The following is a 15,463-nucleotide window of genomic DNA, read 5'->3' on the forward strand; positions in this document are numbered from 1 at the left end:
CAGAGGTGCCTTTTGGCAAACTCCAAGCAGGCTGTCATGTGCCTTTACTGGAGTGGCTTCCGTTTATACTAGAGTGGCCAAAGGCCTGATTGGTGGAGTGCTGCAGAGATGGTTGTCCTTCTGGAAGGTTCTCCCATCTCCACAGAGGAACTCTGGAGCTCTGTCAGTGACCATCGGGTTCTTGGTCACCTCCCTGACCAAGGCCCTTCTCCCCCGATTGCTCAGTTTGGCTCTAGGAAGAGTCTTGATGATTCTAAACTGTGTTCTTTGGGGCCACTGTGTTCTTGGGGACCTTCAATGGTGCAGAAAGTTTTTGGTACCCTTCCCCAGATCTGTGCCTCGACACAATCCTGTCTCGGAGCTCTACGGACAATTCCTTTGACCTCATGGCTTGGTTTTTGCTCTGACATGCACTGTCAACTGTGGGACCTTATATAGACAGGTGTGTGCCTTTCCAAATCATGTCCAATCAATTGAATTTACCACAGGTGGAGTCCAATTAAGTTGTACAAACATCTCAAGGATGATCAATGGAAACAGGATGAAACTGAACTCAATTTTTGGTTCGCATAGCAAAGGGTCTGAATACTTATGTAAATAAGATTTTGTTTCGTATTTGTAATAAATTCGCAAAAAAATCTAAAAACGTGTTTTTGCTTTGTCATTATGGGGTATTGTGTGTAGGTTGCTGAGGATTCTTTTGTTTTTAAATCCATTTTAGAATAAGGCTGTAACGTAACAAAATGTGGAAAAGGTCAAGGGGTCTGAATACTTTCCGAAGGCACTGTAGCTCATATATTTGCTCATCAGTTCTCTTGCTGCTCACTTTCTGATGATATTGCCATTGTGACCTTTGTCCTTTCTAGCATGGCCAAACGGATCAATTCGTCATTTTCCAACTGAAAGCAAAATGATGCATCAACAGCTATTGTGCAAAACAATTGAACAGTGAGACACACACTTATCCTGTCCAGAAGAATAACTATTCTCACAGGACAGGAGCGGTTGTGTTATAATTACTTCTTGTCAAAAGGGACCTTGAGTAGACTACAGCAGGATGACTCAACCGAAACAGAGCTGAGGAGACTAGGCTACCTAATCTCGCAGCTATGACTCATCCGTGTCCACACAATGGGAAAAGATGACATCATTGTAGACTCATCACCGGCAGGGCAGCAGATGCCTATAGAATAGAACGCTCACTACACTACTGACTGGGGTGGTGGGGCCACTTTCTGCCCGGCAACCACGTGACTTTCTGTCTGTCACACTGCCTGCTGGCCTGGCTTAGAGTGGGCTACTAGAACATGCAGGGATGTAAAGGGAGCAAGGGGCTATTGGGCACAAGGTGATGTAACTAGAAGCTTACGTTCAGTTTCAGTCACTTTCTGACTACATTCAGATGTAAGCATAATGATTTAGCCAAGTTCAAGCAACATCATGAGGGGCAAATTCGAATATCCACTCCGTACATTGTTATCATCATGCATAAAATGTTTTTCATTTAGTAGCCTGATCATGATCATGCATGCCAAAGACGTCACATTTGACCACACAATATTTGTTATGCAACATTTTGATTGGGGATAGGCACAAGAACCATACACATTCGGATTCTACAACTGACAGATGATGCATTAGCGTTCTTGTTTATGTGCTGTTGGTAGCGTCGGCAACGACAAGCGTTACGCGCGTAACCATTGTCATAGCGCGACGATTCAACCTGCCCTCAGTTGAGGTTCCTTGCTATCCGGGATCCTTGGGACAACCAACTCTGACACCACCCCACTGAGGTTAAATAGTAAAATGATTAAGGTAAGGGTTAAGGTTAGGATAAGGGTAAAGGTAGGGGTTAAGGTTAGGGATAGGATTTAGGGTAAGGACATTCCAAGTATACCGGATCGCACTAACCCTCAGTGGAGGGACAAGCGTTTGTGTAGGAGTGACACCACCTGTAGGAAGACAATGCTCACTGACAGCACTGAGGCACTGCGTCCCCACCGATAAGTAGGCTTCTGTATAAACATCGATATAAATCTGCACCATAAACACTTCCTCAAAAACAATTTAGATGGTGCCTTTTTGTTTAATTGAGAGGCAGTAGTGAATAGACGACTGAAGTCTTTCATCCAGCCTGTTAAATTCTTGTTTACAGGATGTTGTGCACCAGGAAAAGCATCCCGGAGAGGCACAAAAACAAAGATAATACAATGTTTGAGAGACAGACAGACCCGAGCCACTCAGAAGAGTGCGTAGCACAGCGATCTGGTTACTATAACCTCATTTTTACACCGACTGAAACTTTGTAGGTAGCTGTTGTAAACCGCAGAAAAACAAAGTATCCCCGGCCTGATTTTGTGATTTCATACATTGCAGATTGCTACACTCCGCAATAGTTTATAGCTAGATCATTGCAGTAGATTGAGCAAGAGTTGCTTTTTTGGTCTTCATTTAAGGCTATGGTTAGGCATAAGGTTAGCAGTGTGATTAAGGTTAGATTTACAATCAGATTTTAAGATGATAAACTGTAGAAATAGGCAGTTTATGACTTTGTGGCTGTGGTAACTAGTGACGACCCCTAATTGGCACAGGGTCGCCTCTGTCTTCTGTCCATATTCTGTAAACAAGCGCAGTAACATCGACATATGGGCATTTGGGAACCCTAACCCTATAAAGGTGGGTAGTCAGGGCCGGCTCCAGTCGCTTAGGGCTCCCGGCCGCTAGGGTGGGAGGAGGCTGGTGGGAGGAGCTATAGGAGGACAGGCTCATTTTAATGGCTGCAATGGAATGGTATCAAACACATGGAAACTACGTTTGACTCCGTTCCATTAATTCCATTGCAGCCATTACAATGAGCCCGTCCTCCTATAGCTCCTCCCACCAGCCGAGATAGAGATAGATAGAGAGATCGGTCGATTGTTTGGTCAATAGAGATTTCTTTAGTCCAGCAGTAGCAATTTAAAAAAGATATATGGTGTACAAGAAACCTGTCTGATTCGCACCTGTCTGAGTGGACTAATTGTGTAGGCCGTGGGGATGGCACAGTCCATCAATAAGACATGTGCTACTGAAATTGTATATGGTTATATTATGCAAGAACAATGGTGCAACACTAATAAAAAAAGTATTATTTTATAACAAAAGTGCTTTTTCCCGCGTTGGATAGCGGTCGCTGTCAGCAGCTCTGAAAAACATCAGTACGCTGTTTAATGGCACCTTTTCCTAGACCATGTTGCTGTGTGCATAATAGCAAAGTTAACCAGCATATTGGTGTTGAGAACAATGCGGCGAAGGCGGCAGCAGAATGAGGACGAGAAAACAGCCCTTGCCTTAATTGTCTAAGAAAAGTGAGGAGAGAGGAAACCAACTGAATTAGCCTAACTGTTAAATGTGCCTGGCTTTATAAATCATCCATAAACATCTAGAGAAATAAGACAAATCTTGCTTCTGTTGCCTGTTTGAGTGTTTGTTTAATAGCCTACTGATTCCGTGAGCACAAAGTCTCAGGCAACCACAACATGTCGGATAAACAATTTCACAAATTCGCCAAATTTTTTAAATCTTTGCTATGCTGTAATAAAAGGCTTTACACTTTTTTTTTAAATGTTAGACCAGCTTCTCTGGTATTATTTATAAATGTATTTAGTGTTGTTTACACCGTTCCAAAATTGTCCGAAAAATAAAGTGTATAATAACCCTCTTTTCTTGATCTCCTTATTGTTATTATTACAATTATTATTATGATCATCATTATAATAATAAGTAATGTCATTATCATTAGTCGGCTTAGTATAGCAGCTTCGTATAACCACAATAGAGCTGTAGGCCTAAGAGTGCATCCTGTCTAGTCTTAATACCATAACTTACTTAGGCCTATATTTCAATAGTTATATAGGCTACTGTATCAATCAATCATTTGTTCATGTCATCACACAGCATACGAGTCATTCATGATTTGAAATGCAATCAAGCGCTTTCATTTAAAAATTAAATGGAAACTTGGCGTATGTCGCACATCACTACTTCACAGGAGCGGCATTTCAACGTAAACATTTTTATTTAATTTATCACAATGCAATTTTTGGCAGAAATGCCTTCTGGAACATGTGAACTTTCATGTGCCTTAATAACACATTTGTATTCCATCGATAAATACGATTCAAATTGTTAAAATTACAAGCCTAGTTGGTTTAGCCACGGAAAAAGACATAGCCATGATTGGCTACTAGCCATGATTGGCTGAGATAATGGATGGGCTGGACATCCTGGGAGATGAGTTTGGATTGGTCTGCCATGTAGCATGCTTCGTGCGTCTGTAACGTGAGCTGTTCAGTATGGGTGGGTTGCACCAACATGGTTTAAATTAATCTAGGATTAGAGCTAATCTAGGTTTTGTAAATCTAGGTTTATAATTCATCAGAGATGTGTTGCACCACTTAATTTTAAATCTGGATCAGTAAATCTATGATTAATAGTTTTAAACTATAATTAGTGACATGTTACACCAATATACAAGGTATTTCGTGAGATGAAACGAAGTAGCTAGCCTACTTGACAAATGATGGCACAAAGTTGCTGTTCCTTGATAAAATAATAACAAATGTAACTTTAAAACTACTGCAACTCCATCGTGAAAGGTTCTCATGGGTTGGCTGATTTGAAATTAAATCTGTTATTTACCAGTACTAGACAGAAAACTAATTTGTTAGATAACGTTAGCTACTGTAGCTAGCTAGTTTATAAACCAAGCTAGCTAGCATAATATATAATGTATTATTGTCATTACTTAACGTTATTTAGCCATGTATTATTATTTGTCCGCTAGCTACGTGATCATGGCACGTCAAAGAAGTTCAAATTTCTCTGCTTATGAAAAAACCTTGTCGGAGCTGATGGAGGAATTTAGTAACGTACTGAAGGATAAAAAGACAGACAACACGACTGTCAAAAAGAAGGAAGACACCTGGGACATTTTATGCGACAGATTTAATGGATCGACACGGATTAAAGAGAAGAGAGACCCAAATTGGATGAAGGCATGCTGGAAAAACTTAAAAGCGAAAGCCAAAAAGGATGCGGCAGAGGAGAGGCGGGGGCTATTTCAGACCGGAGGGGAGCCTCCGTCCAAGGGAATTGATCCTCTCTCCCAGAAAATATATAAGATGATTCCCCAGCAGTTTGTCCCTGTCCTTAACCCCTATGATGACGGAGGACAACTCGACCCACCAATATTTAGTAAGCATAAATAACTGGTAAATATCAATGACTATATTGAACGTTAAAACTAACGTTAATGCTACTTCACTACAACGTTACCGTTATCAGGCCCATTACAGCGTGTTGCATAACATCATTTGTACCAAGGCTGGGCATATCATAAGCCCCAATTAAATTGTTGTAAGTAAATAGCCTACTAATAATGAATTAATTTTATTTATTTCCTTTAGTTGAGCGGACACCCTGTGCCGTGGAGAAACAGCAGTGCCTGGATCTTGCACCAGCAGCAAAAACACCAGACATGCCAAGCAATCGCCCCAGAACTGACATGAACCAAGCTCATTTGATGTTTTGGAGCTGGAGAGAGAGAAAGATCTACTGCAGATTGAGGTCTTGAATTTACAAAAATAGCTACTGCAAATTCAGAAACAGAAACTCCTTCAGGGAAACAAATGCCCACTGTGTAAAGAATGCTGATCTTTTTATTTATTTAAGCAATTATTTATTAAAACAATGCTTTCCCAAGCAATTTGGTGTCCTCCAGTCTTGTCCCCACTCTTGTGTTCTGGTGCTTCCAGTTCCACCCTGTATGGTATTGAGAATAACAAAGTCTTAACAATACATTTGAATACAGACAGCCTAATTAGGAATTGTATGTGTCGATCAAAATATATTATTGCTTTTTACATGTTACCAATGTTACATTATTTACACCTTAGGCTGCAAAATGGTTCTCAATCAATGTTCTCCTCATAGCATTGCCATTTGCATTAGCAGCATGTTGCACCTGGCCAACTTTTGCATTCTCAGGTAGGTCCTCCTCAGCTTCCTCAGGTACCTCGTCTTCTTGTCTTTTGCCAAAGTTATACAGAACTGCCACTGCAATAATGATTGTCAGTGTAGTGTCCATCTTCATGCAGAGCCCCTCCTTCAGGCACGGGAATCTTTTTTTCCACACTCCAAAAACTTTATGAGACCTCTTGCCAGGATATGAGAGGTGTTGTATTCTCTCTCTTCAGGTGTCTGGGGGGTTTAAAAAAGGGGAGTCATAAGGTAACCACGACAGGCAAATCCATTGTCACCTTGTAGGTCGCCTTCATATGCCCCCCTTTCCAGCATTGCACACAGACGACTATTGTCAAAGATTCTGCTGTCATGGGTGGATCCTGGCCATCTAGCTACGATGTTGGTGAGCTGACCTTTGTCATCACAGACAGCCTGCACGTTGATGGAGCAGTAACCTTTCTGATTACGGAATAGTTCTCCATTCTCACCACCAGGGTTGGGAATAGGAATGTGTGTACAGTCTATTGCCCCTAGTACACCTGGAAATCTAGCTCTCCTGTAAAATCCAGCTGCTGTTTCCTCCGTAGGCTTGAACCTTATGTACTGATTCTTCAGACTGGCAATAGCACTGGACACTGACTACAATCCTGCAGACGGTTGACTTGTGGAGTCCAAAAAGGTCCCCATCCACCATCTGGAAACATCCAGTTGCGTAGAAACGTAGGGTCACCAAGAGCTGAAGTAGTGGGGGTACAGCCGCGTTCCTATCACTCCCATGTTTAATGGTTGGTCCAACCTTTCTTTCCAGTTGCATTACATAGTCCTTGGAGAAGTGGCATCGCCTTGAAAACTCATCATTATCATAAAATTCAACAGGATTTAACCTGTCTCTAATTATGGTCTGAGAAACTCTTGTTTTGGTCTCTCCACAGTAGATATGCTGCCATTTTATCAGTTAAAACACCTCAAGTAACAGTTTATAATTTCCAATCTAAATGTATTCATTTTTTATTATTATTGAGCAACAGGCTTAAAATCAATCTAGGTTTAAAGTGAAAACTAAAATTTAGATTAGAGGAAGGCTTGAATATAACTAGGATTAATTTAAAACCTAGGTTTAACATTTGGTGCAACAAGATTTATAGATAAACATTGATTTAACCCAGTTTAAGAGTTAATCCATGTTGGTGCAACCCACCCTATGTGTTGATAGTCCTTTCTACCGCTCAGTTTTTGAAAGATATGTTAGCCATCGAGAACTACAAAAGTTTTGCTACTTTTCTCAACAACATTGATGCCCTGAATTTAGCAGGCGCTATCGACAGATCAGTTGGAGAAAAGTGATAGGCTACTTTCTGCACACTGAACCGGAGTGACTTGACACAATGCTGGCCAAACATGATGTAGCTACAAACAAAACTGAGTTAAATGGTTCCAGTCTGCCGTGAAGCGTTCATCCATGTATACAGGTAAGAGCCTAGCTACATTTTCAGATAACTAATTTTGTCAGAAAGTTGTTTTTATTGCAAGTTAAAGCGTACTGTTAGTTAGCTAGCGAACGTTAGCTTGCTGGCTCGCTAGATAACGTTACGTGTATGATCTGTGTAGTAATATTATTTGAATCAGAAAACCATTTGCATTGCTAGTTATAGCCTAATGTTAGCTAGCTAACATTGAACCTAGTTTGTTAGCTTTAGCAACCTGTAGATTCATACTACAGCTATGACAATGTTTGTATTAGTAGTAGTATGAGTTGGGATTATGCTGGTTTATTGTTTAGCTAGCTAGCTACATGTCTAAACAAAAGACTCCACTTCGCCAAATTATTACATGGCCCATCAAATTAGCCAGGTGTGTCTGGGGGTGATTATGGCAATCTATTGTATTTCATAAACATGTGTACATGTCTAGACAATAGTGACCCATCCACTTAGCTAGATGTGGCTGGGGGGTGATTAGAGCATTTCCTTCACATGACCCATCAATTTAGACAAGTGTGTCGAGTACGCCTCATCTAATAATTATTAAATATTTATATTTGGACACTTTCTGTTTTTGATTTCCTACTATGCAAGTAACCATTTCTGTGTACCGTTTACACCTTCTGTATCCTGTGCATGTGACAAATAAACTTGGATTTTTTTTATATAGCGTGTGTTTACCACATGGTCTCACATGTGAATCCTTAATGAGATGGGTGGGGCTAAGGCTTAAGAGGGTGTGAACGATGCTGAATGGTGTAAACAAAGAAGAGCTCTCCAGTAGGTGTACATTCAAGGGCCATTTTCTCAAAGGTGGTGTTACAAGTTTATCCATTTTCAAAGCAGAATTACTTTCCCGTTGTTCCTCAACTGCAGTGTATGATATACAATTTCCTAGCTCTGAGTATATACTTTTATCCAGTGTAAAAAACACAATTTAAAATGTTCAAGTCGGTAACAAATAACAATGCGACCCTTCAATAATTAGTATAAACAAATAAACCGTTCCATTTTGGAAAATTGCATTCAGGAATGAATGCGACTATTTTTAGTCTCTGCTGCAATAACGGCTTTACAAAAAATATATACAGACTCTCTGGTACACTTATAATTTATTTTGTTGTGTTGACATTGTTCAAAACGGTCAGAAAATGTATATTGTAATCAAAACATCCCCACAGCATGATTCTGCCACCACCATTCTTCACCGTAGGGATGGTGCCAGGTTTCCTCCAGACGTGACGCTTGGCATTCAGGACAAAGAGTTCAATCTTGGTTTCATCAGACCAGAGAATCTTTCTAAAAACCTGTTTTCGCTTTGACATTATCGGGTATTGTGTGTAGATTGATGAGGAAATTGTTTTATTTAATCAATTTTAGAATAAGGCTGTAACGTAACAAAATGTGGATAAAGTCAAGGGGTCTGAATACTTTCCGAAGGCACTGTATATTTTAGTGGAGGCTCCTCAGAGGAGGAAGGGGAAGACCATCCTCCTCAGTGAATTTCACATTTTTATTTTTATTTTTATCAAACATTAAAATAAATCATTTTTAGATAAAACCATAGTAAATATTTCCACGTCACCAAATAATTGATTAAAACACAATGTTTTCCAATGAAGTTCTACAGTAGCCTCAACAGCACCCTGTATGGTAGCAACACGGTGTAGCCGGAGGACAGCTAGCTTCTGTCCTCCTCTGGGTACATTGACTTCAATACAAAACCTACAGTGGGGGAAAAAAGTATTTAGTCAGCCACCAATTGTGCAAGTTCTGCCACTTAAAAAGATGAGAGAGGCCTGTAATTTTCATCATAGGTACACGTCAACTATGACAGACAAAATGAGGAAAATAAATCCAGAATATCACATTGTAGGATTTTTTATGAATGTATTTGCATATTATGGTGGAAAATAAATATTTGGTCACCTACAAACAAGCAAGATTTCTGGCTCTCACAGACCTGTAACTTCTTCTTTAAGAGGCTCCTCTGTCCTCCACTCGTTACCTGTATTAATGGCACCTGTTTGAAATTGTTATCAGTATAAAAGACACCAGTCCACAACCTCAAACAGTCACACTCCAAACTCCACTATGGCCAAGACCAAAGAGCTGTCAAAAGACACCAGAAACAAAATTGTAGACCTGCACCAGGCTGGGAAGACTGAATCTGCAATAGGTAAGCAGCTTGGTTTGAAGAAATCAACTGTGGGAGCAATTATTAGGAAATGGAAGACATACAAGACCACTGATAATCTCCCTCGATCTGGGGCTCCACGCAAGATCTCACCCCGTGGGGTCAAAATGATCACAAGAACAGTGAGCAAAAATCCCAGAACCACACGGGGGGACCTAGTGAATGACCTGCAGAGAGCTGGGACCAAAGTAACAAAGCCTACCATCAGTAACACACTACGCCGCCAGGGACTCAAATCCTGCAGTGCCAGACGTGTCCCCCTGCTTAAGCCAGTACATGTCCAGGCCCGTCTGAAGTTTGCTAGAGTGCATTTGGATGATCCAGAAGAGGATTGGGAGAATGTCATATGGTCAGATGAAACCAAAATATAACTTTTTGGTAAAAACTCAACTCGTCGTGTTTGGAGGACAAAGAATGCTGAGTTGTATCCAAAGAACACCATACCTACTGTGAAGCATGGGGGTGGAAACATCATGCTTTGGGGCTGTTTTTCTGCAAAGGGACCAGGACGACTGATCCGTGTAAAGGAAAGAATGAATGGGGCCATGTATCGTGATATTTTGAGTGAAAACCTCCTTCCATCAGCAAGGGCATTGAAGATGAAACGTGGCTGGGTCTTTCAGCATGACAATGATCCCAAACACACCGCCCGGGCAACAAAGGAGTGGCTTCGTAAGAAGCATTTCAAGGTCCTGGAGTGGCCTAGCCAGTCTCCAGATCTCAACCCCATAGAAAATCTTTGGAGGGAGTTGAAAGTCTGTGTTGCCCAGCGACAGCCCCAAAACATCACTGCTCTAGAGGAGATATGCATGGAGGAATGGGCTAAAATACCAGCAACAGTGTGTGAAAACCTTGTGAAGACTTACAGAAAACGTTTGACCTGTGTCATTGCCAACAAAGGGTATATAACAAAGTATTGAGAAACTTTTATTATTGACCAAATACTTATTTTCCACCATAATTTGCAAATAAATTCATTAAAAATCCTACAATGTGATTTTCTGGATTTTTTTTCCTCATTTTGTCTGTCATAGTTGACGTGTACCTACGATGAAAATTACAGGCCTCTCTCATCTTTTTAAGTGGGAGAACTTGCACAATTGGTGGCTGACTAAATACTTTTTTCCCCCACTGTATATACACACACACATACATACAGTTGAAGTCGGAAGTTTACATACACTCAATTAGTATTGCCTTTAAAATTGTTTAACTTGGGTCAAACGTTTCGGGTATTCTTCCACAAGCTTCCCACAATAAGTTGGGTGAATTTTGGCCCATTCCTTCTGACAGATCTGGTGCAACTGAGTCATGTTTGTAGGCCTCCTTGCTCGCACACGCTTTTTCAGTTCTGCCCACACATTTTCTATAGGATTGAGGTCAGGGCTTTGTGATGGCCACTCCAATACCTTGACTTTGTTGTCCTTAAGCCATTTTGCCACAACTTTGGAAGTATGCTTGGGGTCATTGTCCATTTGGAAGACCCATTTGCGACCAAGCTTTAACTTCCTGACTGATGTCTTGACATGTTGCTTCAATATATCCATATAATCTTCCTTCCTCATGATGCCATCTATTTTGTGAAGTGCACCAGTCCCTCCTGCAGCAAAGCACCCCCACAGCATGATGCTGCCGCCACCATGCTTCACGGTTGGGATGGCATTCTTCGGCTTGCAAGCAACCCCCTTTTTCCTCCAAACATAACGATGGTCATTATGGCCAAACAGTTCTTTTTTTGTTTCATCAGACCAGAGGACATTTCTCCAAAAAGTACAATCTTTGTCCCCATGTGCAGTTGCAAACCATAGTCTGGCTTTTTTATGGCTATTGTCTCCTGAGTGGCGCAGTGGTCTAAGGCACTGCATCGCAGTGTTAACTGTGCCACTAGAGATCCTGGTTCGAATCCAGGCTCTGTCGCAGCCGGCCGCGACCGGGAGACTCATGGGCGGCGCACAATTGGCCCAGCGTCGTCCAGGGTAGGGGAGGGAATGGCCGGCAGGGATGTAGCTCAGTTGATAGAGCATGGCGTTTGCAACGCCAGGGTTGTGGGTTTGATTCCCACGGGGGGCCAGTATAAAAAAAAGATGTATTCACTAACTGTAAGTCGCTCTGGATAAGAGCGTCTGCTAAATGACTAAAATGTAAATGTTTTGGAGCAGTGGCATCTTCCTTGCTGAGCGGCCTTTCAGGTTATGTCGATATAGGACTTGTTTTACTGTGGATATAGATACTTTTGTACTTGTTTCCTCCAGCATCTTCACAAGGTCCTTTGCTGTTGTTCTGGGATTGATTTGCACTTTCCGCACCAAAATACGTTCATATCTAGGAGACAGAACGGGGATGTTTTTCCATCGGCAGGGACTGGGAAACTGGTCAGAATTGAAGGAATGATGGATGGCGCTAAATACAGGGGAATTCTTGAGGGAAACCTGTTTCAGTCTTCCAGAGATTTGAGACGGGGACAGAGGTTCACCTTCCAGCAGGACAATGACCCTAAGCATACTGCTAAAGCAACACTCGAGTGGTTTAAGGGGAAACATTTAAATGTCTTGGAATGGCCTAGTCAAAGCCCAGACCACAATCCAATTGAGAATCTGTGGTATGACTTAAAGATTGCTGTACACCAGCAGAACCCATCCAACTTGAAGGAGCTGGAGCAGTTTTGCCTTGAAGAATGGGCAAAAATCCCAGTGGCTAGATGGGCCAAGCTTATAGAGACATACCCCAAGAGACTTGCAGCTGTAATTGCTGCAAAAGGTGGCTCTACAAAGTATATACTTTTATTTTTTGGGGAGGGGTGGATAGTTATGCACGCTCAAGTTCTGTTTTTTTTGTCTTATTTCTTGTTTGTTTCACAAAAAAAATTATTTTGCATCTTCAAAGTGGTAGGCATGTTGTGTAAATCAAATGATACAAACCCCCCAAAAATCTATTTTAATTCCAGGTTGTAAGGCAACAAAATAGGAAAAATGACAAGTGGGGTGAATACTTTTGCAAGCCACTGTATCAAACACTGCATTTAAGGGAACAATGGGAAAGTAATTCTGCTTTGAAAGTTGATAACCTTGTAATCTCACGTTTGAGAAAATGTCCTTTGAATGTTTTGGTACCTAGTGAAGAGCTCTTCTTTGTCTACACCCATTCAGCACTTTCACATCCTCTTAAGCTTTAGCCCCACCCATCTCGTTTGGCTCTCGGAGCGTTCAGAGCGCACACTTATCTCAGCCAATCATGGCTAGTGGGAAGGTTGCTGTCTTTTTTGTGGCTTAACTAACTAGGGTCATAATTGAACAATTTTATTTGTATTTACAGATGGCGTACAAGTTTGTTATTAAAAGGCACATGAAAGTTCACATGTTCCAGAAGGCATTTCTGCCCCAAAACGCATTTTGATTTTTAAAAAGACATCACATTCAAATGGCTCTCCTGTGAAGTAGTGACCCGCGACATACGCCTAGTTTCCTGAAAAGAGTCACAAATGTACTACTGCTGATACTGGTGTGCCATCCCGGCGGCCTCCGCAATGGATTAATCCACTCAGAAAGGTATGAGTCAGACAGGTGTCTCGTCTGCCATAATTATTTTTTTGATATTTGCCACTGCTCGACTAAAAACAATCCCGGTCGACCAACAGCCTATCGACCAAACAATCGACTAAATGGGGTCAGCCCTACTAGCCAGCTATCTAAAATTGTAGTAATCATGGTCGAATACTGACCGGGCACGCAGGGCACGTGCCCAGGGCCCTGACCTCCAGGGGGCGCCAACTGATTTTGTTAGTCATGCTCACTCAGATATCATAACATGGATAAGTCATGGCAAAATGTGTAGAATCGCACCGCCATTTCCTGGTTGCAAAAATTCGAATAGTTTGCCTAATTTCAGTTTATGTGACAAAAAAAAGCAAAACAAGTGTAGTGTAGAGAATCGTTGTACCATCTAAATCCCTACAAAATATATTTTCCATAACCAAAAATATTGTATTTTCAGCTTTTTGAAACTGGTGTACAAAATCAAAAGTAAAAGACCCAAAAACAAAACTTATGCGAAACATAGAAATAGCACACATAGAACAGATCTACCACTTCTTAGACTTGCTTTCAATGCGAATGACAGATATATATATCACATTTCTATGTGAATTTGGTCAGGTCTCCCAAAAAGTTACATATTGCAATTTTGTTCTCTGCCCGATGGCAAAATTAGTAGAATTGCATGCAATTTGTTATAAAATTGATATATTTTCTCTCTGCCCAATGGCAAAATGTGTAGAATTGCAGGAAATTAACTCAACCAAATCTTACTATGGCTAAAAGGCTAGAGCCGGCCATGTGTGTAGTAATTTCAATATATATATTTTTTTTATTGATATTAAAAATATGTTCCTTATGTCTCCAAAACCGTACCGCAAGCGAAAACAAATCCCCCGTCAGAAAAATTCTACCGTCAATAGGAGCTAAAGCATTTAGCGTCTACGAATGGGGTAACTCTATAGTAGCTCTAGTTTAGATCCCTGTAATATGGATGGATATCTTTCGTAGGACGGAGCCGAGTTTACGAAGCAGGCTCTAGTTCTCGTAGATATTGTTGATATACTGGAAAGGTACTTACCAGACGGATCCGTAGGCTCCCGAGCCTACCGGGGACAGGGTCTGGTACCGCTCCGGGACCTCCCATATCGTCTTGTTGAGCTCCTGTCGGTAGAAAGTGGGTCTCTCCTTGTGAGACATTCCTGCAGAATGCAGACAAACAAGCCGTCGTAACTTCGGTTTCTTCCTTTGCGTGGTAGCAGTGGTGCTGGTGGTGCCTCAAACGCAATACAACGAGAACTATTGTTGACCCAACCAATATACGAATTGGGTCTCGCGCAATCCGGACAGTGCAACCGTGCAAACTTTATCCCATGCCCTACATGAGGACAGCAGATTCGAAACACACTGAGCTACGGTTGATTTCTCATCTCTGCAGATTCCGATCTTGTTCATGGGTGCGTTCAGTGGATCACTTTTGTCAAGTGCGTTGCATTATGGGGATAAAAAAAATCAGTTTTGCGCCTACATGTGGACTGCATGAACATTACAAAACATGGCTCTAATGAACCAACTTTGCTGCCGTTCATGTCTAACAGTGGATATATACAAATTAATGTGATATTTGGGTTTCTCTCTGATTGTTTATAAAAGTGTTTATAAAAGTATTTTGCATTGTACAATGGCAACACTGCCATGTTGATCTGAGCCTTTCTGTTGAAAAACCACATTAGTGTCTGACTTTCGGCTGTCATACATGCACCTCCCCGACTTCACTCCTCGACGTTTGTCTACAGTCGGTTGCTTTAGCCTTACCACTCAAACGCGCCCCTTGACTGTGTTGAGAGGGAACGTGAACTGGGGTGTAATCATTAGTCCAAACAGTTGCAAAAACTAACGTTTTTCTATTGAACAAATTCAGGTAGGTCCCTCCCCGTTTTGTTCAGTTTGCTTCCGTTGAAGAAACGTTTAGCAACAGAATTGGTTTTAATAAGCCCCTGAAGCGCGCTCCTATTGTCCCGATTCCCACATCTCGCGTGATTTGAGTTTGGCGATGGGGAAATCCAACTGAAATATGTGGGAATGCCTAATCTCCTATTGCCTTTTGATGTAGGCTACACGTTGAACTCAAAGACAAGTTTAGAAACTCTGTGTTGAAATGTTGAAAAAAAATTACATATGCAATAGTGATTGACCCGTTGGCCGTATTTAATATCAAATCAAATCAAATGTTATTGGTCACATACACATGT

The 15,463-nt window shown here is 41.3% G+C and overlaps 1 protein-coding gene across 1 annotated transcript in view; it reads right to left on the reverse strand.

Annotated features, from left to right (window-relative positions):
* The window catches only part of LOC311134282 (mitogen-activated protein kinase 14A-like), a 61,753-nt gene extending 46,827 nt beyond the window's left edge, over window positions 1–14,926 (reverse strand). The window contains exon 1 of the mRNA XM_084167916.1: window positions 14,293–14,926. Coding sequence (XP_084024042.1) covers window positions 14,293–14,411 — 119 coding nt within the window. The 5' untranslated portion in view covers window positions 14,412–14,926. The remainder of the gene's footprint in view (window positions 1–14,292) is intronic.
* Window positions 14,927–15,463: the final 537 nt, after the last annotated feature.

The sequence above is a fragment of the Coregonus lavaretus genome (genome assembly GCF_964263955.1).
Source record: "Coregonus lavaretus genome assembly, chromosome: 8".
Classification (NCBI taxonomy): domain Eukaryota; kingdom Metazoa; phylum Chordata; class Actinopteri; order Salmoniformes; family Salmonidae; genus Coregonus; species Coregonus lavaretus.